This window comes from Lagopus muta, chromosome 3 (assembly GCF_023343835.1).
Source record: "Lagopus muta isolate bLagMut1 chromosome 3, bLagMut1 primary, whole genome shotgun sequence".
Lineage (NCBI taxonomy): Eukaryota > Metazoa > Chordata > Aves > Galliformes > Phasianidae > Lagopus > Lagopus muta.
Window position 1 is genome coordinate 91,347,794 of NC_064435.1, and position 27,608 is coordinate 91,375,401.

Sequence of the window (27,608 nt, forward strand, 5' to 3'; positions counted from 1 at the left end):
CTTGAACTTTAAAATCTAAACTACTACAGTTGGCAGTTTTCTTTCTTCACAAAGAAGTTCAACCAGATGGCATGGTTATTTAGTGAAGAAAGAGCAGAAACAAATATCCTCACATGTGTCTGGCATAATGAAACAACAAAAAGTTATTTTCAAGATTTTTCCTAGTATAGAGGCATTGTAAGAAACTCAGGTTTAAAGTGCAATGAGGCTTTAATTACGTGCCACTCCCATTTTTCAACTACATCTTTTAGATAAATTACTTTGAAAACCAACATGTATAGAAAGTGGTATTATCAGAAAATCGTAAAGCTGAATGAGCATCCTATATAAGTGGAAAAGGAACAAGGTTGAAGATGAAATAAGAGGACAAAACAGAGTGGATATACTGAGAAAGTGGCACAGCTTTTGGTCCAGCTTTTTCTCTGTTTTCTAACAGTTTCTGCCTCTCATAAATTTGTCTTTGCCAGACAAGAAAAAACAATAAGAAACAGAGGAAGACAAGGAACACAACAAGTATGTTTCCATGTGACAGGTACAGATTGCAAAGAGGATGCCACACTGTAGTGTCTGATACCCACACAAAGAACAAGCTATTGCTCATTCTTCTCTTCCTACACCAGAAATTCCAAAACTAAATCTTACTATTATGAGTAGTTTTCCTTGAACTATATAAGACTACAGTAGCATAAACATAATCTGAAGGATTCTTTTTTTTATCCAGAGCACATTATGAAGAGGTAGCAAAGAGATACATCCCATTTGGTAAAATTACTAAACGTCACTTACTGAATTGTTTTCTTCCTAATTTAAGTGGGGAAAAAACGTTAAACTGTTTAAATACTGATCATAATTTCATGATCATAAATTTATTATCATCATTTATTATTATCGCTGGGCTAGAGACAGCTCCACAAATCAAAGTTTGTTGAACTTCTTCAAATATTCATAAGAAGAACTGGAATATTGACATACTACAAATGTGGTACCAAAGCATTCAAAAATCGGACTAGAATACATTTTAGGTGTCATTATAACTTATCTATAATTATTATATTTAGACAATGCTCAGTGATCTCTCAAAATAGACTGAAAATAGACTTATGAGAAACCAGTACTTACCAATAAGATTTCAATGGTACCAAGAATGTACATTGCTCCTGCAAAGGTTGTACCCAGGTAAAAACAAAGTCCCACTGCTCCACCAAACTCTGGTCCTAAAGATCTTGAAATCATGTAATAGGAGCCTCCAGCTGTGAATTTAACCAAGAAGATTCCAACTTTTCAGATTAATAAAAGCAGTAGATATCAAAACATTCTGTCATTCAATCAGCCCAGGTACTTGAGAAAATCTCTGCATGCATCTCCATTAAAATGTTCTCACCAAACCTGTATTTGATGTTTACACCAAATGTGCTGTTAGAATGTACACTTTGAGGTGCACATCATCACATGCATTTTCACAAAAGCAGTGTTTTCAAATCATCCGCTACCCAAACATTTTAAGCACTAGGTTCATTCATCAGAATTAAAGCAAAAAAAAAAAAAAAAAAATTAAAAAATGAAAAGAGATACTAGCCAGTTTTGTTGGTTATTTGCCTAAGACCATTTCTTGCTAAAGAAATGAAAATAAAATTAAAACACTCTAATCACTTAAAATCAGTAAGCTTTTTTTTTTTAGACAGATAGAACTGGCAAATGAAGATGCTCGTAGTTTCTGTCTTATACTACACAAATAATTCATCATATATCAAACAGTTGCACAGAAGTCCTGCAATGTTTTTCTGTTCTCATTAATCCCTGCCAATACTGTCAGTTCTGGTGCCAGCTTGGTCCTCAGCAAAGTAGTTGACTGTGGCACTACAGACTGCTAAACAACCAGTGCAAAGAAGAAAATACAACAGGTGATAGCTGTAGATGACTCTTTTCTGAGAGGTACAAAGGCATCAATTTGCTACCCTGACCCACTCACATGAGAGGTATGTCTCTTACCATGAGCCTATGTAAGTACTACAGATGTTACCAAGAAATTACCAAGCCTTGTACAGCTTGCAGAACCACTATCCATGGCTGTTATTTTATGCAGCACCAACAACACTGTCAAGAACATCCAAAGTGTATCATGAAGGACTACAGAACCCTTGGAACAGTGTCAAGAGGCCCTGGAGTATAAATGATCTTTTCAATCCTACCAATCAAAAGAAAAGGCTTTAAGAAGACCAGTACAATCTGGCAGATCAATTCATAGTTGCCAGACAAGTGATTTGGCCAAGGATATGGCTTTTTAGACCGTGGTACTCTTTGGGAAACCTGGTCTAGTAGGGACCAATGGTGTCAATCTGTTGGAGAGCTAGTACATAAGTGATAAAAAGAAAGACTAGGGGAAATGTAAGCTCTCTCCTGAAGAAACTGAGAGACGTGGTTACCCGGACATAGAGAAGGTAGTACTCAGTGGTTTTTTTGACTCAGTCTTCACAGAAGGCAAAGGCAGACACTGAGAGAATAAAGAACTGCCCGCTGTAGGAGATCAGGCACAAGACCACTTAAGGAACCTTAACATGCACAAGTCTGAGGGACCTGATGAGATGGACATGAAGGTCCTCATGGAACGGCGGATAAATTTCCTGTGCATCTATTCATTACATTCGAAAATTCATGGCAGTCTGTTAAAGGGGTCACTATAGGGGTCTCAGAGACTTGAAAAGGTAAAACATAACCCCCATTTTAAAAAAGAGAAAAAAAAAGATCTGGAGAACTACAAGCCAATCATTTTAACCTCTGTGCCTGGCAAGATCATGAAGCAGATCCTATGGTAAGGCACGTGGAATACACAAAGGTGACTGGCGACAGCACACATGACTTCATTAAGAGAAAATAATACCTGGCAAATTTGATTGCTTTCCACAATGAGGTGACAGCACTGGTGGATAAGGGAAGAGCTGCTGACATCATCTATCTGGACTTGTGCAAAACATTTGACACTGTCTCACATAACATCCATGTTTTGAAAATGGAAGCACATGGATTTGATCGATTGACCACTCAGTGAATAAAGAACTGGCTGAAGGCCACACTCAAGTGGCCAAACTCAGAGTTGCAGTGAATAGCTCAGTGTCTTGGTGGAGATCAGTGATGCCTGGTGTTCCTCAGGGGTCAGTATAGGACTGTTACTATTTAATATCTTTGTTGGTGACATAGTGGGATTGAATACACTTTCAGCAAGTTTGCCAAACTCAAAACAGTGTTGCAGTCAACATGTTGAAGGGAAGGGATGTCATACAGAGGGATCTGAACAGGCTTAGAAGTGAGGCCTTGTGAATCTCATGAAGTTCAACAAGGCCAAATATTGAAAGCAGCCCTGCAGAGGACTTGGGGGTAATGATAGATAAAGAGCCAAACATGAGCTGGCAATGTGTGCTTCCAGCTTAGAAACCATATCTTGAGCTGCGACCAAGAAGCATGATCTGCATGCTGAGGTAGGAAATTCTGCCCCTTACACTCCATCCCTATGAGAACCCCACAATGCTGCCTTCAGCTCTGGGATCCCCAGCAAGAGAAAGATGAACCTGTTGGAGAGGGTCCAGAGGATGGCAATGAAGATGACCAGAGGGCTGGAGCACCTACTCTACAAAGAAAGGCTGAGTAACTTGTGTTTTCAGAACCTGGAAAACATAAGGCTCCAGGAAGATGTTCTAGCAGCTAAAAATACATATATTTTGACATGCAAGATCATTATGCCAAACAAAAACAAAAAAGCACAATGGGAATATCAATAGTTCTTCATGGCAGATAGAATTTTAGGATAGGAAATTTATTAATTAAAAAAGCAGATTCTTCATTTACAGTTTTTAAACATTGCCTTAAAAATATTATGAATTAAAGAGTTCCCTATGTCATAAGATCCAATATTTTTTATTCTAAAACATTTACAGTGAAGCAAGATTACTGGAACTCTGTAGAACCACAGGAGAATATTATTGGAAGACTGTAAATTGATTTAGTTTACTGATTAGTACTTAATAAAACCAGAAAGGACAGCATGACAACTGTCTAATCAGACATACCGAAAACCTTCAGGCTTTCCTTAAACAAAGCTGGATGTTTTTTTCAGAGCTAGAGATTTTACAAAGGGAAGGAAATAAAAAGGAGGATGAATACCGATGAAGTTTACCAAAAACCTTTCTCTGCTCTCCTTTGAAAAGTGAATAACAAATATTAGTTTCCAGTTTACAGATGCAATGAACAGCTTAAACAGATTCACTGCTACTAACACTTGCTTTTTAACTTAAAAAGCAACAGAATCACTGAAAGTGATGAAGAAAAGCAGTAAGTTCGATACTCATAATGCCAAAGTAATGAATAAAAAGTTTATTTATTATTATTCCTTTCAATCGTAGGTACTTTGTCCTTTCCACATGTTCCAGGCATACTAGTACAATAAACTTGAAAAATAAGAGGGAAAAAGAGATGAACAGTGACTAGGATAACTATACTTAATTATAAAACAATAACAATTGAAAAAAATTCTTACTGCATTTATATTTCACATACTGTACTACATCTGTGAAACAGAATCATAGAATGGTTTGGGTTGGAAGGGACCTTTAAGATCATCTAGCTCCAGCCCCCTGCTACAGGCAAGAACACCTCCCTCTAAACCAGGCTGCACAAAGCCCCATTCAGCCTGGTCTTGAATGCTTCCAAGGAGATGGTATTCACAACCTCGCTGGGCAGCCTGTTCCAGCATCTCACCACTCTCACAAGTAAAGAATTTCTTCCTTATATCAGTCTTAATCTACCCTCTTCCAGCTCAAAACCCCCTGTCCCGTCACTACATGTTCTTATAAAAAATCCCTCCCCAGCTTTCCTGGAGGCCTCCTTCAAGTACTGGAATTCAAGATTCTGCACAAATTGTAGTGTTTAATTTTGCCCAACAACTTATGCATCCATTCTGGAACCTTACTAAGCTAGAAAAGCTCTAAAACTGAGTATTAATTCATTAATTAATTTAAAATTTATTTTTATATATATACATACAATTTTTTAAATTTAATGTAAGCATCTGTACAGGGTCCATAACATCAGAATACTGATATTTTCAATTAACTTGTTGAAAACCAAGGATTAGAAGAGCTTCAAAAGCAAACTGATTTTGTGTTGAAAACATCTGTTTCATAATTGAAGAGGAACAATTTAACAGGCAAACTTGTCCTGAAAAAGGTAAATGAGACGAGCATAACCTAAAATGCTTATATAGGAGGAGATTATTACCAGTATGCTGGCTATTATTCTTGCAGAAAACCAAACTGTTTCAGATGTTAGTAAATAAATAAAAAGTAATCTAGGGGCAATTCCAGGGGGAAAAAAGCACTTTATTTGTAAATTTAAGGCAGAGCAAATTTCTTTAGAAAATCAATCTTTATTAGCTCAAATTATGATATCTTTCATTCAACAGAATCAAATACTTGATGATAACAAAAATGTGCTACAGCTCCTGGAAGGTCTAGGTAGAGAGCAGCATCTCACCTTAAAAAGTCAATTACAAGATACCTGAAACAATACTCCAAGTACTACTTCTAACAGTTCATATGATATATGGAATGGACTGCCAAGGGAGGTGGTGGAGTCACCGACCCTGGGGGTGTTCAAGGAAAGGCTGGATGTTGTGTTGAGGGATGTGGTTCAGTGGCAGCTATTGGAATAGGTGAACGGTTGGACTGGATGATCTTGAAGGTCTTTTCCAACCTTGGTGATTCTATGATTCTATGATTTCAATACCACAGCAAATTATCTCAGATTTGATTATTTATCATTTTACCATTTTTCGTCTAAGATTTAAAAAAAAATATTGATTACCTGGAACCACACCATTTGTTGCTATTGCACTCATTGAAATTGCAGTTAGCATAGTCTGCAGAAAGATGAAACAAAACACATTTAAAGTATTTTGAAAATGGGACAAGACAGTGATCAAAGCACTTAAGAATTTACTAATAAAACTTCGTAGCAACTAAAACTGATCTTTGGTTAGATATTTCCATGTAAATGGAGTACAGAGCCTTCTACATGATGATTGAGTAAGTTTAGATGCTTCAGACAGCCTTCAATTAGATGAGTACAGACCACTGAGAATGTACTTAAAATATTCTTTATTCCAATTTATCACAGCTATGATGAATTCATCTACTGTTGGTTTCCCAAAATGAATTTACAGACACGATGCCAGTAGTTTATGTTTTGGTTTGTTCAAAAGTTGTAAAAAAAAAAAATAATAATAATGGAAGACTTCAGGTCTCAGTGTGATACAATGTGTATCATGAAATATTTGCTCGTTGAATAGAATCCATTAAATACTTCAAGCTAAAACTTACTATCACTGGATCACAGAAAACCCAATATATGCTGAAAGGACACATGACATTCAGTGCATACATTTAAATGTTATAGAAGACCCACCCTGTATCTCCCAATTGTTCTGAAATTTTATAGAAAAATTATTATTACTTTATAGAGAAATTTATCTTAAGGAAAAATCTTGTAATGTTAGTTTATACAAGAGAAAACAGCTGTATTCTGGTAACAGAATAGTAAACCGATCAATAATAAAGAAAAAGATTATCTTACACAAGCACAGCACATGAAAACAATGATGAAAGACTCAAGAACTCCAGCTGTTCCTACAATCCATGTCAAACGCAGGAAAAGAATAACTCCCAAGATGTTTTGCAAGCAAGGGAGATACACACCAATAAATGTGCCCATTCGTGGAACCTGGAAGCAAAGACAACAGAACCATTCAGGCCTCACCATTAACCTTCTGCACTTCATGAATGTCAGCCTTTTCTGTTGAAATACTCAACTTAGAAGCAATAAATATGCATACTAGGTCTCCAGGTACAGAAGTTCATCTCAAATCACAACTCAGGCTGTAAAAAATGCAGCCAATTTAAAACAGCAAGCAAGGGTTGCACTAGATTTCCAAGTACATAAAAGGACACAATGCCATGCAGACTTCTATCTTTATTTTTTAGCACACTGGATAATGTTGGTAACACTGATGTTGTATACAAGCTCAGTTACTACAGAATCACTGAACAGTTAAGTTCAAAAGGACCTCTGCTGGTGACCTGGTCCAAACCCTCTGCTCAAGCTGGGACACCCAGGGCAAATTGCCCAGGACCACGTCCATACAGCTTCTAAGGTCTCCAAGGAGATTCTACAACTACTGCTCTGTGTCAGTTCTTTCTCACCTGTACAGCAAAGTGTTTCTTGATTTTTAGATAGAAACTCTTGCCTTCCAATTTGTGTCTACTGCCTCTTGTCCTGGCACTGGGCATCACTGAAGAGAACAGGGCTCCATCCTCTTTGCAACTTCCCTTCAGATATCACTGTGTATAAATTAGATCCCCACAAGTTTCCTCTTCTCCAGTTTGAATAGTTGCCCTCTCAGTCTCTTTATATAGTAGAAGTATTCCAGTACTATATTATGCCATTAAAATTCTACTCTACCAGACAATTGCTTAATCTCAATTAATTTCAGACACCAAAGGGTAAAAAGAAAACATACACAAATCATGCTTTCAGGACACAAGCTGATATAGTGCAAGTAAATACAGTGTTCATTTGGCCAGTTAGTTCTAGACGGGCTAACACTGGGCTGCATTAACAAAAGCCAAAACTGAACAAGAAACTACAACTGATAAACAAGTGAAGAACAGCAAAAGGCTACAGACTTTATTCCACAGCCTTGATCATTGTCTGTCCTGGATTCAGCTGGGAAAGAGCTGATTTTTTTCTTTGTAGTGTCTGGTATGATGCTACGTTTTGGCTTTAAGAGACAAACAATGTTGATAACAGAGCACTATTTTAGTTGTGGCAGAGCAGTGCTGTATGCAGCATACGCATGGAGCCAAGAACATTTCAGTTTCTCAGCTTATTGTACTGCCTTGCCAGTGAGGGTGGCTGAGAGGACACAAGGATTTGCGAGGAGACAGAATCAGGACAGATGACCTATACTAACCAAAGGGATTTTCCATACCATATGACATCACACACACACACAAAAAAAAAAAATCTTGAAAATTAGTGAGGAGATGTCTAGGGGAGCAGCTGCTACTTGGGAACTAGCTGGACATCAGTGGGTGGCTGGTACACCACTTGTTTTGTGTGTATATGGTTATTAATACTACTACTTCCTTTCCTCTTCCTTTTCTGTCTTGGTAAAAGAATATTTATCTCAACTCATGAGTTCTACTCCACACCCCCTTATCCCCCCTCCCCCAGTTCTTTCCCTCATGCCACTGGGAGCAGTTGAGGGGATGTGGAGTTGGAGGGGGCAGGGGTAATAAGCAAATGACTGCATGGTGCTTTGCTACATGTCAGGTTAAGCCACAACACTGTCCCAACAACTCCCAGTAGCAGTCAAGTCTTAACAAAAACAGTTCTAGAGCAAGTATTCAGGTACAATACTATAAATCCCTCCTATAAATAAGTTCCAGTTATAACCTTAATTCCAAGCACCTTTTTGTATCTGTCTTCCCAGGTGCTTCTTTCCTTCTATTCTTTCTCATCTGCTTTTCCTTCTTCCTTCATAGCTCAGAATATAAGATCAGTAGAAACTCAAAGACGAATAACTGCCAGTACTCTCATTCTGCCAGTACCTACCCTAAGTTTCCCTCATTCAGCTTTCATGCCCTACCAGTCACAGCTCATCATCCCTCCTTGACTGCAGTTTTGTGTTATACATGGTTTTGATCCTGGCTTTCTCCTTCTAAGACAGCTTCCTGCTCATAGAAGGTTCAACATAGTATCTTATTATAGCCTGACAAGGTTGCTTATGTTCCTCTCATACAAAGGCATAGATAGGCAGTTGGGGCACCCAGCAGACAACCGTTGGAGATCTTAGCTGCTCTCTTCAAGCAAATATGCTAGAGAGCCTCCTCCAAACACAGGAACAATAGACCTAATACAAAAAACAAAACAAACAAAAAACCCGCTGCCATATTAAGAAGCAAATACACTTCTGATCATAAAAAGTGGCTTGCTCCATTTCAAGTTTTTTCTAATTTCAACCTCAGATAACAATCCAGCCAACTGAAATGTATCAATAAACCATCAGATGAGAAGAATGTCAAACTGCATCCTCACCAGAGGTAAAACAAAGTTACTGTTGCTAATACAAGGACAGAAGGGAACAAAATTAAGAGGGAACTGAGATGCATGTAATGCTTGTTTTGGTTCTGAATTTGACATACATTTCATATGGAACTTCTACAACAATGTGTTGCTAAAACACACTAGCAAGATCAATGAACACTTCTGCTTTTCTCTCTCCTGTTTTTAGAGAATTGTGTGATTTCTTTCTAGGCTAAAAAATATTTCTCTTTATGTGGCTAGCTCTGTCGTAACTTATCAGAAGTTCAGATACCTTGACTTCCTTTCGCTTGCTGTCTTCATCTGCTTCATGTTCCACCACACCTTGAGTCACATTTGTGTAGTTTGCTAGTTTGTTAAGAAGAGATGACACCATTGGATTGCTATCCATTTCCTCCTGTCAGGATTTTAAGAAAACTGCATATAATAAAAACTTAAATTATGATTCTATGATAGTACTTCAAACTTACACTCAACAGGTTATTCCTGAATCATTCTAATCTGAAAACTAGCATGACCAAATACCAGTTATGTCAAAGAACAAAAGTAAATCTTTATAGTTGAACTCTATATTATTATATTGCTGTCCCTCCCTATATTGCAGTGGCAGGGTCATGACATTTAGACACAAGCTGAATGCTGGAAAAAAAAGCCCTAAAAGTAGCCTTAGGTAATTTTCTCAAGCACCTTCTCAAGAACCATGAACCATATGGACTACTCTTAAAACAATGTACATATTTTGAACAAATGTATGCTTTGGAACATATTCACATAAGATGTAATTAAATATATGTAATATTACTTGACACAGAAGCAAGCTGATCTTTCTTCAGCCAAATACCTGCTACAAAACCAAAGCATGGTGAAAACAATAATAAAATCCTAAAGAAACACACGCAATAAAAGGATACCAAGAGAAGCAGAACTAAAAGATTGAGTCAAGCATGCAGGATCAAATACTGGGAGGAAGACAACAGATTGGAACTGAAAACAGTAATATACAAAAACTAATCTTTGCCTGAAGGTATTAGGTCATGACAACACAGTTCTTTGAACTAACTTCTTTGAAGTTATTAAAGATCTTTTACAAATACAAGTCAGCTGAAAATGTTAAGACTCTAGGAAACACATACTACAGAACACAGGATACCAAAAAATTCAACGCTATATCAGCAGTTGTTGAAAACAACTAATGCAAGCATATATTTCAAAGATGATTAGGGACAATAAGGGGGAAAAAAAAAGGAAAAAAAAAAAAACAAAACAGCAGCAACAATTTGTCAACAGTGAGTAATACAATATCTTATTTGAACAAGAAGTAGTTTTGCATATTGATCTATGAATTCGAATTTGAAGGAGATAAATCCAGAGACAAAACTCTGGTATCATGATTTCCGTCAAAAAAAAAATAGTAAGAAATGTCATAAGTGGTAAAGAGATTTAATGACAAACATTAATGACTCCTAGTACAATCTTCTCTAAAGTTCAGTGAAAAGCAGTGCACAAATTTTTGTCTGACAGGAGAACTGAAAGATTATGTTTTCTGTGCTAACATTTTTGGAAGAAAGAAGGTAGGAGCACAGAAGGACAACAAGAGAATGGGAGGCTGAATGCAATGCATATATGTAATGCATATATATATACTATATATATGTATAGTAATATATAAATTACCAAACAAAACATGCATCCAGACACATACACAACGAAATGAGAACTTACCTCAAAGAGAGCCATATTTTTACCTTCGTACATGTTTCCTCTGTCCATCTCTGCACTGTTAATAAACGGACTACTTTCCCTAGAAACACCATCTCCTAGCAGAAAACAAAACAAAACAAAAATCAGCAAGGTTCATCATACAAGGGATATTCTCAGGGTGTTGTTTTAAAAATATTCCAGGAAGCAAATGGAACTGCAGTTGAATTCCTACTTCAAAAACAGGACAACTATGAAATACCTAACCTGATAAGGAACAACCACACTGAAAAAGCCACTGGTCACTTAAGGTAGTTCTACGATTTTAAAAAGAAATAACTTGGGGTTTTTTTGTTGTTTTTTGATGCCTTAGGCTTTCAATGTTCAAGAAGTTATGAGTTCAAGAAGGTATGAGTCAGTTGCACAGGGACTCCATGACCACACCTAAGGAAATACTTCAGTAGTACTGAGACAGGAATTTATGGGAAGAAAAAAAAGTTGTAAGAATTATTTTGTAAAATTTGCAGAGACTCTATGATATGCCATGTTTATTCTATTTCTTGTTGAGGTATCAATCACACGCAGCTGTAGATTCTCTGACCAGCTCCGGAGCACCTTTTCAAATACATCATCACTTTCACTAGTGTCTAGCCATACAATGCAAGAATGTGCTCATACTGTCACAACACTGGAAACTCCAAATTGCTCATTTGTCCTTACAAGTTGCAGCAACAATAAATATATGTAGCCTCTTTGCTACACAATTGAAAAAGAGCTGCAGAAAAAAAAAAAACCTGTCCTCTTTTCCCTGTGTCCTTCACTATATCCTTTCCAGGGCACTTGTCCCAACCTGAAGTCCCAGAACAAACCTATTGTAAACACAGGACTCCTGACAGCAGTACTATCCTGGTTGTAACAGGAGAGAAGTACATCCAATTACCTCAAGAAGATAAGACTAAAAATATTCCTGAAAAAGATCCTTGCAATGTTCATCACTCCCTCATACAATAGGCTCCACACTATCACAACACTATGACAGAAGCTGCAATGATATCATAAGAGATTCAAAACACAGCTATTGTCCATCAGTCCTCCAGAATTACTTCCATGGTCCAAAACAACTATTAATTCACTCACAACTACTGTTCTTACCTAACATTTTATCTTACCCACCAGCTTCCATTTTTGTTTCTCTATAGATTATAATTAAAGCCACGTTGCTTCAAGTCCTACAGCCTGGCTAGTTTTCCACACTTTCTCACGCACCAGCGCTTGGTTGGTTTTGCTGTACGTTTTCACAAGGCATGAAATGTATCAGTTTAGCACAAGATTGTCAGGGAAACTGGCTTTTATCCTTTAATTAGCCCCACTGTACTTAGAGAAAATAGTCCAGTTAACTTTTCTGCATAAAACAAAACACAACTATGTCCTCCAATACTTGCTGACTTCTCACATCATCACACTAAAGCATACATACCAGTACTAGAACTTTGTAGTTTCTCACCAAAATCACCAGAACATTGTTTTCTTCAGCTGTGTTCCTTGAAATGACTATGCTATTTCTGTTAAAGTTTTTAAAAAGCATTCCTTACAAGACCAATTCAACAGCTAAAACTCTTACATTGGATAAGGTTTCTTAATATTTGTCTTACTAAGACCACAGTTCTGTTGACTTTTCTTGTCCACTCACAGCTAGTAGTGGTACTTACTAGCTAAATACTAACACTCCCTTTGGGGTACAAAGGGTTAGTCTTCAAAAAATGAGTTGGTCCATTTCAAGTGTTGGTTTGCATTTGTACGGGGCGTAATGTAACTGGAGTTATGACTCAGCAGCAAATATTAGACCACACAAATTATCAAAAAGATATACTAAACTATTTATTGTGAATATTTATTCACTTTATTAGTCTTAACACTTTCAGAAGTAAAATGAACTCAGCTCTGTACACTGATAATTTAGGTTATAGATAGCTGAATACTGAAGTCCTCCTTTATAAGCTCAGGTTTCACCAGGGAGGTTTAGGTTGGGTATCAGGACAAACCTCTTTACACAAAAGGTTGTTAAGCACTGGAATGGGCTCCCCAGGGAGGTGGTTGAGTCACCATCCCTGGATGTGTTTAAAAACCATGTGGTGCTCAGGGACACGATTTAGCAGAGGGTTGTTAGAGTGAGGGTAGTATGCTTGGGTTGTGGTTGGACTTGATGATCTTGAAGGTCTTTTCCAACCTGAGTGATTCTATGATTCTGTTTCTTGGTTCTGTTCCAGTAAGAAAAAAACTCAGAATATCATCTCTAACAAACAAGTCTTGTCAAAAACACCTTCAAACTTCAAATGGAAAAACATAAAACAGGGTTTCAATTCCTCAAATTCTTTTTTTTTTTTTCCTCAGCATTTCCAGCCAACATCACACCTGTCCATGCCTCTCTAATAAAGTTATGAGAAAAGTAATTATACCTACTGTATCACTCTACCCCCTAACATACTAAGCTCTTTTCCAACAGCAGATACATCATAACACACAAATTACAAAATGACCCAGGGCTGTGTGCTGAAGTTCTAGCCCTAACATTATAACTGTGAATGCCATTAAACCTTTTCTCATTAACGCTTCCATACAACAAATAAAACATACGCTGGAATTAGGCCTGTATTCAAAGTATTTGTCTTGAAGGGCAAAATGCACTTGGATCAAATCTGTATTCCCTTCCGTATCCCATTACATTTTGTTGCCCTGCAGTATCTGACAGCAGAGAGGCAGTCTGAGAAAATGGCATCTGACCTGGAAGTGCATGTGAAGCAAAGGTGCATAATTTGATTCCATTGCATGGAAAAAATTGTGCCCACTGACATTCATCGACACTAGCTGAATGCTTACGGAAAGCAAAGAAGCCATGGGCTACCCACTCTCTCCTGAGAGAAGGCAGTGGGCCCCCTGCTTGCACAGGGCCCGGAGGCATATGAAATCCCCCAGGAACACAGAGGGGCCCTTGTGTAGCCCCTCCACCAGATCAACACTGCAGCCACTACTTGAGCCCTGCAGTTGTACCCTTGGCTTCTAAACGAAATTGTGAAGACTCTCCCAGCACAACAGCCAGCAAAACAGGAGGCCAGGTGACTGCAGCTGTAATGTCTGTGCAAAGCAACAGATCGCTGCTGGGGTCTTTTAGTTTAAATTTGTCAGAGCAGGGAACCAAGGGATCCTCTTCTCTGCCTTCCTCTTCCTGTTGCTTTGAAGAGCAGAAGCGGCATTGCTGCCAATGGCATGCCAAGCTCTGCTGGCAGGAGGAGCCAGGTGGAGCTGTGCAAAGGCAGGTGGGAGGGAGGTGGATAGAGAGAAAGATAAGTAGGAACAAAGCAGGAGGTTCTCAGGGATGGCAGGCAGAGATGGATGTTGGTTCTGCTCGTGTCTGCATTCCTCCACTCCTTCATTTCTCCAGAGGCAGAATGAAGATAAGGCCCAGGTCAAAGGGTCTTGACAACATTAAAGCACAATGATTCTTTATTTTGCCCATAGGACAATCAGAATACCTTCTTACAATCAAAATACCTTCTTACAAAACTGTTAGTCTTGATGTTCAGAGATACTGTGCCTACTTTGGTTTCTCTGTGTCACTCTCAGAGCTGAAGTAAGCAGCTTAGTTAGACTTGTGTCCACCACTGTGAGGGACAAAATAAGCTCAGGCTTTTCCTACCTTTGTGGGCATATTCCCCTTCCTGCCTATAGCAGGGCAATTGGACATAGATGATCCTAAAAGTCCCTTCCAACCCAAACCAGCCTATTTATGTTGACATACTGAGGCCACAGGTTGTGCGTTTCAGCAGTGATGACAGTGATGTGAAGCCACAAGCCACGTTGTGGACAGCCATGCACAGCAGTCAGGTAATGAAAGTGGTTCAATGACTCATCTACTCAAATTGGTCGACTATGGGCAGGGAACTGTGTACAGGGCTGAATAATGGCTTCAATGCTGTGGAAACAATTTGGAAATTCATTTGCAACATTGAAATATTGCAAATTTTTCACCAGGTGTTTCCCATGAATACTCACACAGGAACAGACTAGCCTCATACTAGTTTGAAGACTGTGAAGCACACTATCAATCTTGGCTGGACTGTCCTGAATCTGCACTTGGATGCTTGTTCAAGAGATTAAGGACAAAAAAAAATATTAGACCATCTAATCTTTTTTCCCGTGTTTCCAGAGATTGCAGAATTTCTGCATTAGGCAGAACAACTTTGAGAAAGCATGCTAAGATCTGACCCTAGTGTTTTCAGACTTGAAATAAAAATTGTAGAGTTTTATGATGGTGATGATGATTAAGGATTTTCAATCAGCAGAAAAATCTCAAAGAAGTTTTCCTTATTTCTAATTTAACCTGGCTTTTTTCAAAATTTTTTCTGTAATTTCTTAATACACCTTCCAAACACAACATGCAAGGGAAGACATGCAAGAAAAATTCAAGCTCTAAAAACCAAGTACAGCCTTCTAATATTAGGCTCAATTGTGCTATTTAAAGAAGCATAATAATCACCTTTCTACTCCAAGGATCATGCCAGCCCTCTTTAACACAGCATTAAACCAAGCTCATGCTATTCTATTCCAGCCTGATCCCTAAATCCTTTCCAGATTCATTATTTCCTTTCTGTTCCACACTATACCTGCTCTTTATTGCTCACACTCAAAAAAATGTTCCTATTTGACTTCATATTCAAATACATTTTGTCCAAACAAGCCCCAGTGAGCAAGCACCTGTATCTGTTGTTACACTACAAGAGAGGAGAGGAGAGGAGAGGAGAGGAGAGGAGAGGAGAGGAGAGGAGAGGAGAGGAGAGGAGAGGAGAGGAGAGGAGAGGAGAGGAGAGGAGAGGAGAGGAGAGGAGAGGAGAGGAGAGGAGAGGAGAGGAGAGGAGAGGAGAGGAGAGGAGAGGAGAGGAGAGGAGAGGAGAGGAGAGGAGAGGAGAGGAGAGGAGAGGGGAGGGGAGGAAAAAGCTTGCATAGATTTTGAAAACTAGAAAAAAAGTGCTCCAAAATAGCAATTGTAAAGCACAGCCCATGCATGCTGGAATACGTTCTGATTATCAAGATACAATGAAATGTCCCTTTCCAAACAAAGACTTAAGTAGCGTAATCATGACATCAGTATTGGGTCAGATTAAGAACAGTCTAGCCACTGCAAACTGAAAACACAGAGGTCCTGTTTGCACAGGGGTAAATCCACTGTTAACATAAATAAATAAACAATGTAAGGTTAAAAAAATTGGTTTAAAAGTCACTTAATATGAAATATCAAAATGTCACATTCAAGAAAATTACCTGTGGCAAGAAGTACAATTCTATCATCTATCTCATACATATTTACTTTCTACATGTCCAATTGTATTTTTTTAATTAGCAAGCAGGACTCAGATAATATTAAAAAATTAATTCCTTACCCCTCCTACTCCAAAAACATACATTTTATTGAAGTAAACTGAAAAGTACTAAAATAGACTCAAAGTAAGACAGTGACTTTCAAAAGTTTAATTCAAACTATGAAGACATCAATAACCTTGTTTGAACACATCCTGCCTACCGTAATTTTTACATGGGATGAGATTGAAAATTCAGTGCAATCTACTTCATTTACAATTTACTTCTTAATAAGGAGTTGTTTAATTTTTTTCAATAAATCATCGATTTCAGACATTATAACAATTAATGGCTAGCACAATTTATCTAAATTAACTTGAAAAGCACAACAGAACGTATTTAAGCTCCTTGTAAACCCCTTTACGTAATGGAGGATTCCAATACTATATCCACTCACCTTATTTGCATCCCCAAGTTTTAATTTCCCTATTTCCCTTTCCCTCAGCTATTTTAATAAGCACAGTGTAATTTCAATGACAGCACGCTGTAAAATTTTAATCAATTCTTTACAAGGCAGCAGGAAGTACAGAATCTGCTACTTCAGTAAAATACTCAATAGACCTATGGTACCGTGTTTTAAAGAGACTCACTTGGATTTTGCCCACTGTCTTCATTATCTCGTTCATTCATAATTAAGGAAAATCAAATAATTCCTCTCTGATGATTCTTCACACATCAAGAAGAGAAACAAACTGATGGTTGCTTCTTCCCAGCTTTGTGTAAGACCTCAAATCCTGTTTCTTACTAGTACTGGATTAATCCTGCAACAACTCATTAAGGATTCACACAGTGTGAAACAGGCACATGACACAGTCAAACTACAGGACAGTCACAGAACCCACTGATCAGAATTAAGCTGAAGGATTTCCGTCAGCAATTAATACTATGCTTAGTGAAATGGGCAGGATCAAGTCACTCAAATCCCATGTCTTTACCTAATAATAAATGCAGCTTAAGGTTTTCTTCCCATTAAATAAATTCACTTCAACATGCTTCCAGTAAATGTTAACAGCAAATAATAGCAACCTATTCCAAAGACTCATCTATGGTCAGAAAAGCTGGTTTATGCATCAAGTACATATGAATATGTCTTCAGCACATATAGCTGCTAAACACTGCTTTTACGGAGGAAGCACGTGCAGGGTAGTGAAGATGTAGCAGATGAATAAAACACTTTAATATATAATCATAATGATTTTGCAAGCTCTTTTTTACATTTCAAAACACTTGTTTTAGAAAAGAGATTCCTTTTAAGCCCTCTTTTCTAAGTTGTTAATTCTTTTTCAAATTAGATATATCAATATCAATGTTTTCTAGTTTGTGTAATTTTATATATTCTATACTAGCCTAAAGCAACTTCATATAAATGGTTACAATTCATTGAATTGATTTCATTGCTTACAACATACTATTTCCTGTGGCGTAATCTTTTAATCACACCAGAAATCTACTTTTCCCTACGATCCTAACACCTGCATAAAAAAACAACAACCTGTGGAAAGGCCAGAAAGCACTGAAAGCCATTCCAGGAACATTTCCTAAAGTTCCTCTTACAAGACCTGCTTTAACTCACTGATGCTGACAAATCTTACCTCCTGTCACTTTCTGTTTACTCTCCTCAACAGCCTCCACACACAGGCTGCTAAGCAGCTGCACAAAACCAGTCATGTCAGCAGTTTTTGAGCAATGCTATAAAATTCCCTTTCTCAGTCTGAAAAGACAATAGGCAAACTTTCCACTCTTCACAAAGCAAGAAACAGAATGTTTCCTTTCTTCTTCCAAAGAGAGAATGTGATTTTTTTTTTCTTTAGATACATATTAGTTTTCATAATAAATAAATAAATGTTTTCTAAAGAGATTACCACTCAAACTATCACCATCCAAAGGCTCCCATAATGATTTCCTAAACAGGCTGGACACTGTTTATTTTTGATTGCTGTGAGTTAGCTAAAGATTATAGCTAATTAAGGAAACTAATTAAGAAAAAAGAAAATAAGAGCCACCCACAAAAGGTAATACTAACTTACAATTGCTTTCCTAGAAGGTGTAGCAGGATGTCTGGGATGAGGGAAATCTATCCCCGTGGGGAAAGAGCTACTCAGACACATTTGGGATTCCTAGTCTCTCCATGGCATGCGCTGGCTTCTATTATAGAAAAATGGAGCCCAGTGAGAGATGAGGGAAACACTGCTAGCTCCTCCGCCTTCATGGCTGCTTAGATTGAGGGCCTAGAAAAAAAGAATTATGACAAACAAGGAGAGGCAGCTGGCTGCTTCTACTGTAGCATGGCCTCTGTTAACAGCATTAAATCACCGAAATATTTCAGAACAAAATCTTGAGGAAGAAAATAACTCACTACATGATAGAGTTAAACAGCAAAGCATAAACTTGCTGTGCTTACAGATGAGGCCACCCAAACTGGCCCAAAACCACAAGTCAGGGCCCTGTCCACTGCAAGCAAAGGGGACCACGAGCAATCTGATTTCTATGGCCTTAACAGTATTGGAAAGAAGAACTATTTTAAAAAAATCTGAACTATGGCCTTAACAATATTGGAAAGAACTGTTAAAAAAAAAATCTGAACTAGAGGCCCTGGTAGAACTGGACCCGCTAGATATCCATCCTATAGTCATGCAAAAAAAAAAAACAAGAAAGGCCAGGAGTGTACCACCTGAGGACTGATTTCCCCTCAAATAGCTATGCATGTTACAATTTCCCTTATACTACAGCCAAACCAATGAATGGATCTAGCCCAGCATTTCCAACAGAGGCCAAGAGAAGTATAGTGGTCTGGCTACTAAGGCTATGGAATATGGAAGCTGAAAGAATTGTAGTAAATGGCCTCAAATTCCTAAACTAGCATATATTACAACACAACCAGCCTTAAGACAATGATTATATGACTGCCATATACAACAAGGAAAATCACTCTTTAATTCAATGGATTATGGCAGCCTGTTGACTGATGCGGCCTAGTAATACAGATAAACCCCCCCATAGTGGGGTATGAAATTCCATGAAAGAGCTCTGGAATTAAGGAGCTAGGTATGAGAGAAGCAAGCTATGAGGACTCTTCTGAGAGTCCTGACTTGGTCAAACTCACTTGCAGGTATGAGAGACTTGATTCTACAGTAAGCTCCCTCCCCATTGCTATAGGACATTTATAGTGATCTTAAATCTTTTGGTGGCCTTTGAGGCCATAATTCAACAGCCCCACTCCTGGCAAATGTGGCATAACCTCATACGGGCCAAGGTACAGTTTAGTAAGATTGAAAAACAACCTAACCATGTCCTCCTAGATCTGTGGAGGCAATTAACAACAGAGAAACAACAATTTACACTCTCACCCACTAAGAGGGAAGATATCAGGATTATAAAAAAAGATTCCTCCACAGGCACGGAGGCTAGAAGACACCCCAACACTGAATCTAAAAAATGTCCCTGGGGGCCCAAGCAGCCACAGCTGGGCCTCCAAAAGATTTCTCAACTCATGGCTTGAAGAGGGGGCATGGTCACCTGAGGATTAGGGCCTCCAAAGAGGAACAGAGGCCCTACGTCAAATTGGCAATATGCTTGTCTCCCCAAAAATATACAAAGAGAAATGGCAACAGTTGAAATGGGAGCTGAGATGTTTATAGTCCATGGTGACCCGTAAAGTTTCCAGTAAATGGGCTATTACAGGAGAGTATGGGGGAAAAATGATCCCTGTGGCACAAACCTCATTAAAATTGGGTGTTGGATGCCTACCTCCTCAGGAGTACAAACTATATTCCTGTATTGGTAGAATAGATATTAGGCATAGATAAAGTGAGGGGACTGACTCTCCAAACTAATTTTGGAGAGTTCAGGTTACGAATTAGGAGTATTGCTGTCCAGTCAGTACAGTCAATTGTGCAGGGCTATGCAAAGTATGAGTGCATTTGTGTGTCCCAGCCATGCCGGATCACTAATACAGAACAATATAAAATCCCAGGAGGTCAGGAAGAAATCACTTGAACAATACAAGAATTAGAAAAAATGGGGATCATCAGACCAGCACATAGCTCCTATAACTCCCCTACATGGCCTGTACAGGAACCAGAGGGGACCTGGTGGATGACAGTAGACTATAAAGAATTGAATAAGGTCACCATCCCAATTCGCATGGTACACAATATTGTCACCCTCCTGGACACATCAAGTATGGAGCTAGAAACCTACTACTGCGACCTAGACTTAGCTAACATGTTCTTTAGTATCCTCATTGCTAAAGGATCACAAAACCAATTTGCATTCACATGGAAGGGCAGGCAGTGAATCTTTCAGGTCCTACCACAAGGATACATTAACCAATACATTCACCAATTTACTGCCATAATTTGGTAGCCTGTGACTTGGTGGGGTGGAATAAACTAGATAACATCAAATTATATCATTATATTGATGATTTAATGCTAACTTCTGCCTCTTTGGAAACACTTGGAAAAGTGGTAGGTTCACTATCAAACTACCTTATGAGAGCTGGGCTATCTATCCACAAAAGGTTCAAGGGCTCAGACTATCAGTGAAATTTTGGGAGTCATCTGGTCAGAGAAGACAAAAGTTTACCCAGTGCCATTATGAATAAGATACTGATGTTTCCAATACTAACTACAGCAAAACATCTACAAGAATTTTTGGGCACCCTAGGATACTGGACAACCATTTGTCATGGTTTTGTGATTTTTGTTATCAGTATTCCACATCATAACATCATGTAGTGCTATGGAAACTAACGAGTTTACTCTCCAGTTCCATGGATTTTGATAGTTCTGGGTACACCTGTCTTAGAAGAGAAGAACTACATATCCCCAAAGACTTTTCACTGTTCTGTTTCCATTTTCCATTCAGAGGGAAAGATCAAACTGTTCATAAATCACAAGATGTCCTTTTTCCCTTTCTGCTTGTCTCTGCAGCATCTGTGCTCCATACCCATCTCATTTTCAGCATTAGAGTAAGGCCTTTGGTTTTTGGACATTCTCATTTTACATGATTTATTAGCTTCAATTCCAATCATACTGTATTATATTGTGTTACCTTGCATTCCAATATCTTTTTTAGTACATTAGCTTTCCTTCTCAGATCGTTGCCACTGTTTTGCCCATCTCCCTTCCCCTTTCCCCCTCTCCTGGAGCATGGGTCTGTGGGTCTCCACACCCCATCAGTCATGGAACCGGACCAAAGCAGCCTGTAAACAGTCAACATCTTCATACCCCACCATGCACAAATCCTGAGGTCTCTGTATAGACTAATTAAGAAAGGCTAATCGTGAGATAAGGGACAGATGGAATAAGATGCTTTTCAGCAAGCCAAATCAGCCATCAAACAAGCAAGGTACTTAGTATATTCAATCCCACTCTACCTGCCAAATTAGACAAGCATGTAACCCAGGAAGGGTTTGGATGGGGACTGCAGCAGTGTCAGGGTTCTGGTGTCAGGTTTGGTATGGAACAGAAGAAAAGTATAGCCCAACTGAAAAACAGTTATTGGCCACATACTCTGCCCTGCAGGCAGAAGAGCCAATAACACAAACAGCAGAAGCAGCAGTAAAAACAACACTACCTATTCAAGGGGGGGTAAAAGACAAATCACATACTCCTAAGACAGGGATGGCCCAAGCCCAGACAGAGGCACATTGGGTTGCCTGTCTGGGGCAGTCAAGTCACTTGTCTTCACCATTAAAAGAAGAGCTACAAAAGATACTAGGCCCAGTGATGTACCATAGTGATGCTCCTGAAGAGACCACTATCGCTCCACCAGAGGGAAATCCTGTCCTAAAAATACCCTATGCTAGAAGACACCTGGTACACAGATGAGTCCAGCAAAGGAAATCATATTAAATGGCAAGCAATTGGATACCCTCCCTCAACTGAGGCCATCTGGTTCAAAGAAGGGCATGGACAGAGTAGCCAGGGGGCTAAAAGCAGTGTGAATGTTTATAACCCAGGAGCCAGGTGACAGTGCATTGCACATCTGCATGGATAGCTGGACAGTCTACTGAGGATTTACGTTTTGGATTGCACAGTGGGCCACTCAGGATTGGACTGCCCAAACCTGACCAATCTGGAGCAGAGACATATGGTTGGATGCATGGGACATGGTTAGGCATAGAACTGTATACACCTACCATGTATCCAGACATCAGCCCATGCAGTCACTGGAGAATGATCACATAATCACAGAATTGTAGGGGCTGGCAGGGACCTCCAGAGATCATAGAGTCCAACCCCCCCTGCCAAAGCAGGCTCCCTACATCAGGTTGCACAGGTAGTTATCCAGACGGGTCTTGAATATCTCCAGAGAAAGAGAATCCACAACCTCTCTGGGCAGCCTGTTCCAGTGCTCTATCACCCTCACTGTGAAGAAGTTCCTTTGCATATTGGTGCAAAACTTCCTATGCTCCACTTTATGGCCATTTCCCCTTGTCCTGTTCCCACAGACTGAAAGACAGACAGAAAGAGGTTGGCCGTATCCCTTTTTCTCCCACACTTAATATATTTATAAACATTAATGAGATCTCCTCACAGTCTTCTTTTCTCAAGGCTGGACAGACACATGTCTCCCAGCCTGTCCTCACAGGGGAGATGCTCCAGGCCCTTTATCATCTTTATGGCCCTCCAGTGGACTCTTGATGATGAAGTCAACACAGTAGCTTGGATAAGGTGGCTAGATGATTCACCAGCCGAGAACATCAACCAGTAACTACATAAGAAGTTGTAACATTCTGGGCAGAAAACAACATGGGCAGCAGTAAAAGCATGGGGACTGCCTGTTCAAATGTCAGATATCATCCAGGCATGTCAAGAACGCAAAGCATGCTCCAGGATGAAGCTGAGACCTTTGCCAGAAACAACAGCACATCTTGCCAGAGGACACCACCCCTTGCAGAGACGGCAGAACAACTACACAGGCCCTCTCCCTCTATGTGAAAGGGCTAGATATGCCTTGACCTGCATTGACACAAGTGGATTAACACAGGCTTATCCAAAAGTGCCAAAAGCAGATCAAGTCCATACTATCAAGGCATTAACTAAATTGATGGGAGCATACAGGACTCCCCAGGTCATCAAAAGTGACTAGGATACGCACTCTATAGGAACAATGGTATGAAAGTAGGCCAAGGAAAATAACACTGAATGGCAGTTCCATCTGCCTTATAATCTGACGTGAGTGCAACTGATAGAGCAGCATAATGGCATTCTAAAGGCCATTCATCCTTGCAGGGATGGACTAAGAAACTACACAAAATGCTGAGAGATCTGAATGAAAGACCCAGTATCCTGCACATGTTACAAACAACTTGGGCCTCCCCACTTAGGATCCAAATTAAGAGAAGTGACATACAACTGAGACCCCCAGTTGGAATGATAAATAATCTTCTGCTCCCTGCCCCTGAGAATCTAGAAGATGACTTTGGGAAGTGCAAGTGGGGCCAAAATGGTGTGGCTTATTTACATCACGGTGGGAGTTATTAGAAGGGAAATGAATGATAATACCACAAGTAAATTGGCACTTGGCCATCCGAAATTATAATACACACTCCAATTTTCATTACAAAGTGGACCTTAATTATGTCACTCCAGCAGATCAAAACTCCCCCTTTGATACCTAATATAATTATTCAATCGTCAATATCAGGCTAAAGGGTGTAGTATAAAAGGCCTGGACATGCCTCGTCCAAGTGGAAAGTTTGACACAGGACAGGAATATGGTATGTATTTCACCATGGAGGGCAGATTTGCCTCTTTCAGTGCCAATTAAATACTTATTCTATTCTCCCCAAGGTCCATGGCTTGCCAGGACAACCAGAGACAGAAGCAGAAGGAGTTCTGGTGTCACTGAAGAATTATCACAGTACCTTGTTCTTCAGTGACATTTTATGATGGACTTTCAAACATTTCTTGCAAAAGAAGCTGGAAGGACATATCCCACAGGGGTCAGTGCTGGGATCAATACTCTTTACTCAATACTCTTTAATATCTTCATTAATGACACTGACAGTGGGGTCAAGCACACTCTCAGCAAGTTTGAGGATGACACCAAGCTGTGGGGTGTAGTTGACATGAGGTTCAACAAATCCAAATGCAAGATTTTGCACCTGGGTTGAGGCAACTCTCACTACCAATACAAGCTGGAGGATGAAATGATTGAGTGCAGGCCTGCTGAAGACCTGGAGTACTGGTGGATAAGAAGCTGGACATGAGCCAGCAATGTGCCTTCACACCCCAGATAGCCAACCATATCCTGGACAGCATCAAAAGAAGCATGGTGGAGGGAAGTGATCCTGCCCCTCTACTCTGTGCTGGTGAGGCCTCACCTGGAGTATGTGTACAGATGTGGAGTCCTTGGTACAGAAGAGACACGGACCTGGTGGAGCACTTCCTGATGAGGGCCACAAATGATCCGAGGGATGGAACACCTCTCTTGTAAGGACCAGCTAAAAGAGCTGGTCCTGTTCAACATGGAGAAGAGAAGATTCCGAGGTGACCTGATCTGTGGCATTTCAGTATCTAAATGGGAGCTACAGAAAAGAAAAGGACAGACTCTTTAGCAGGGTCCGTGGTGATAGGATGTGGGGAAATGGCTTCAAGCTTCAAGAGGATAGATTCAGGTTGGACATAAGGAAAAAGTCTTTTCCAGTGAAGGTGGTGAGGCATTGCAACAAGCTGCCCAGAGGTGTGCTGGATGCCCCATCCCAGAAACTTTCAAGGCAAAGCTGGATCAAACCCTGAACAACCTGATTTAGCTGGGGATGTCCATGTTTATGGCAGGGGAGGTGGATTAGGTGACCTTTAAAGGTCCCTTCCAACTCTAAATATTCTATAATTCTTACGATAATTGAAGATTATAGATTCTTTAAGTCATGATGAAAAAACTGTATCCACTCAATGGGAAATAATATCAGCATCACAGCAAATGTCACAATTGCAATTATGAACCAGACTGCAAAGGATAGCTTGACCCTGATATGCTCAGCCATTGTTTCATGCTCTGAAACAGTGGAGTGTATGGGAACTGTTAGGTCACAGCCTGAACCAGTGATGGAACCTGGTAAAGGGGCAGGGCCAGCCCTGGTTGCATAGGTGGAAACAATTCCCCTTGTAGCTATTAACAGAGCAGGAACACTTCCCTTGACATAGCTCCAATCATTATGAAATGTGAATGGATCAATTAGAGTCCCATGGCAGAGCTAGAAATTCGTCAGGAGATGATGTGGATAGCCAATGCCCCTCAAAGCAAAGATGACTCCTATACTTAACAATGGTGTCTGAGACCAAGTGTCATGTATGCATTTCTCTGCAACAGGAATAGTATTTTCCATTTCAGAGTTGTATTACACAACATTCCAGGGGTAAAGGGGAAAGCAACCAATGGCTTCTGTAAAAGGACACTGTTTCCCAAAGCTAAAGGAGCTAAAGGAGAGAATCAACCAGCATGTGCGTAATGGAAATACAATTTATACAGTCTGCAAGGATCTCCGATACAATCTGACAAAACAACTAGTCATTCACTGAACATGCTTAAGGAAGTTAAGCTGCCATAGAATCAAAAAGGAGATCTCAGATAAGCCATTAATGTATAATTTAATAAGAAAATAGAAGACATGTATGTTGTACTCAGATGAGAGAGGTGGTTAGAATGTAGTTTGACAAATCGTATTAACAGTTTCTAGCATCAAGTTCATAAGGTGATAGGATTGAGCTGTGACGTTTATAAAATCATGAGTGATCTGAAGAGGGATTGACAAGTATTAACTTGATTTTACGATTAGTTCAGGAACAAAGAAACAAGAGATTATATGCCTACGAGCAGTAGACTTTACTGCCAGTTTATAACATGCCTAAAATGACATGCCATTTTCCTGACTGTGTAAGGGGGAGGGGAAGGTGTGCTTTTTAATAGCTTACTTGAAGATGAGCAGGTTTGTCACTGATACTCCTTGTAACTGAAGGTCTTCAATTTAAGAATTTTTATAGGAGTTACTTATCATATTCTTTTGTAAATAAGACACTGCTATTACCAGGTAAATACCACCACAGGATGCTAGTTATGTTCTGAAATACTTGATATGTTGGATGGCTAATGAAAAACAAATTAGTATAAATCTGTCAAAACTTTGAAATTGATCAACATTCACTATTGATACATGTAAAAATAAGGGAAAAAAGCCAGAAACTCTCAAAAAACTTCATTTATTGCAGTACATTCCTCCTTTTTCCCTGCTTTTACCAATTATTCCCTAACTACTCTTCCTTCACTTGTATGGAATTATAAGGACACTGAACAACACAAGCACATACAAATTCCTCCTGCTACTTTGTAGTTACGGAAAGCTCCAACCTTCACTTCTGTCTTTCAATTCATACACCAATTTCTACACTTTGCCCCTCATTCTTCATCACAAATCCTATCTTAGTAAGTACTATAATCCAATCAAATAGCCACTCACCTAAACTTCCCCCTCTTCAAAGATGTACAGGGATCACACAAAAAGAACATTTCAGAATTTCATATGTTCACGAAGGAGTGAAGAAAATACAGTAAGAAAATCCCAACTTACTCTATGATCACATAGGTTATCAGCAGAGAATGCAGAAGTACACAGAACAGTTGATAAGTATCTTGATAATAAGTCACCAGGAATATTTTATTGGTGATTCAATGGCTTACAGTCTGTTTCTGCTTCCTTCCAAAACAATTAAAAAGAAAAAAAAAAAAAAAAAAAAAAAAAACACCAAACCAAACACAAAAGAAACCACTGCTGCAGACAAGACAATTCCAGAATGATTACTCACCTTTTACATCAGCTAATTCAACTAAAACATAAAATTCTAGATAGCCCAAATAATAAAATCATATAGGGTATATAAACCATGGGTAATCTGAAGAGGAATGTACCATTCCACCTCTTTTCTTATTTCCATCCCCGCTCTTCACTGTATCCTCTCTGCACCTTGTTACAACTCTAGCAATCATCGTATTTTTGCAGCACTCATTCAGCTCACCTTCAAGAACAGGAGAAGCATGTTTTTCCCCACTGCATGAGTTTTGTTTTCTGGCAGTTTAGCCTTTAGATGGGCTTAATCACACTACCTTTTAGCTGCCAATGACAAAGCTTGTATTTTAGTATTTTTTTATTAAGTTCTCAGGAGAATGAGCTACGGACAACTATTTGATTACAAAGCATTAATTTAACAATCTTATGCATCACAGCTTTACACAGTACACACATCCATACAGTACCTCAAGAAACTACGTACATTGCTCATTTCCTCAGCCCGTGAATTTGAGTAGAGCATTTAGTCTCCCTTACTGAACTTGGGCTCAGA

General features: G+C 39.2%; 1 protein-coding gene across 3 annotated transcripts in view; it reads right to left on the reverse strand.

Moving 5' to 3' along the window:
- SLC12A7 (solute carrier family 12 member 7) overlaps positions 1-27,608 on the reverse strand; it is a 67,713-nt gene that overhangs the window by 38,940 nt on the left and 1,165 nt on the right. For all 3 annotated transcript variants that reach the window (XM_048940714.1, XM_048940712.1, XM_048940713.1), the window contains exons 2-6: positions 10,873-10,967; positions 9,425-9,547; positions 6,622-6,768; positions 5,854-5,908; positions 1,120-1,250 (exon numbers count right to left, since the gene is read on the reverse strand). In XM_048940714.1, coding sequence (XP_048796671.1) covers positions 1,120-1,250; positions 5,854-5,908; positions 6,622-6,768; positions 9,425-9,547; positions 10,873-10,967 — 551 coding nt within the window. The remainder of the gene's footprint in view (positions 1-1,119; positions 1,251-5,853; positions 5,909-6,621; positions 6,769-9,424; positions 9,548-10,872; positions 10,968-27,608) is intronic.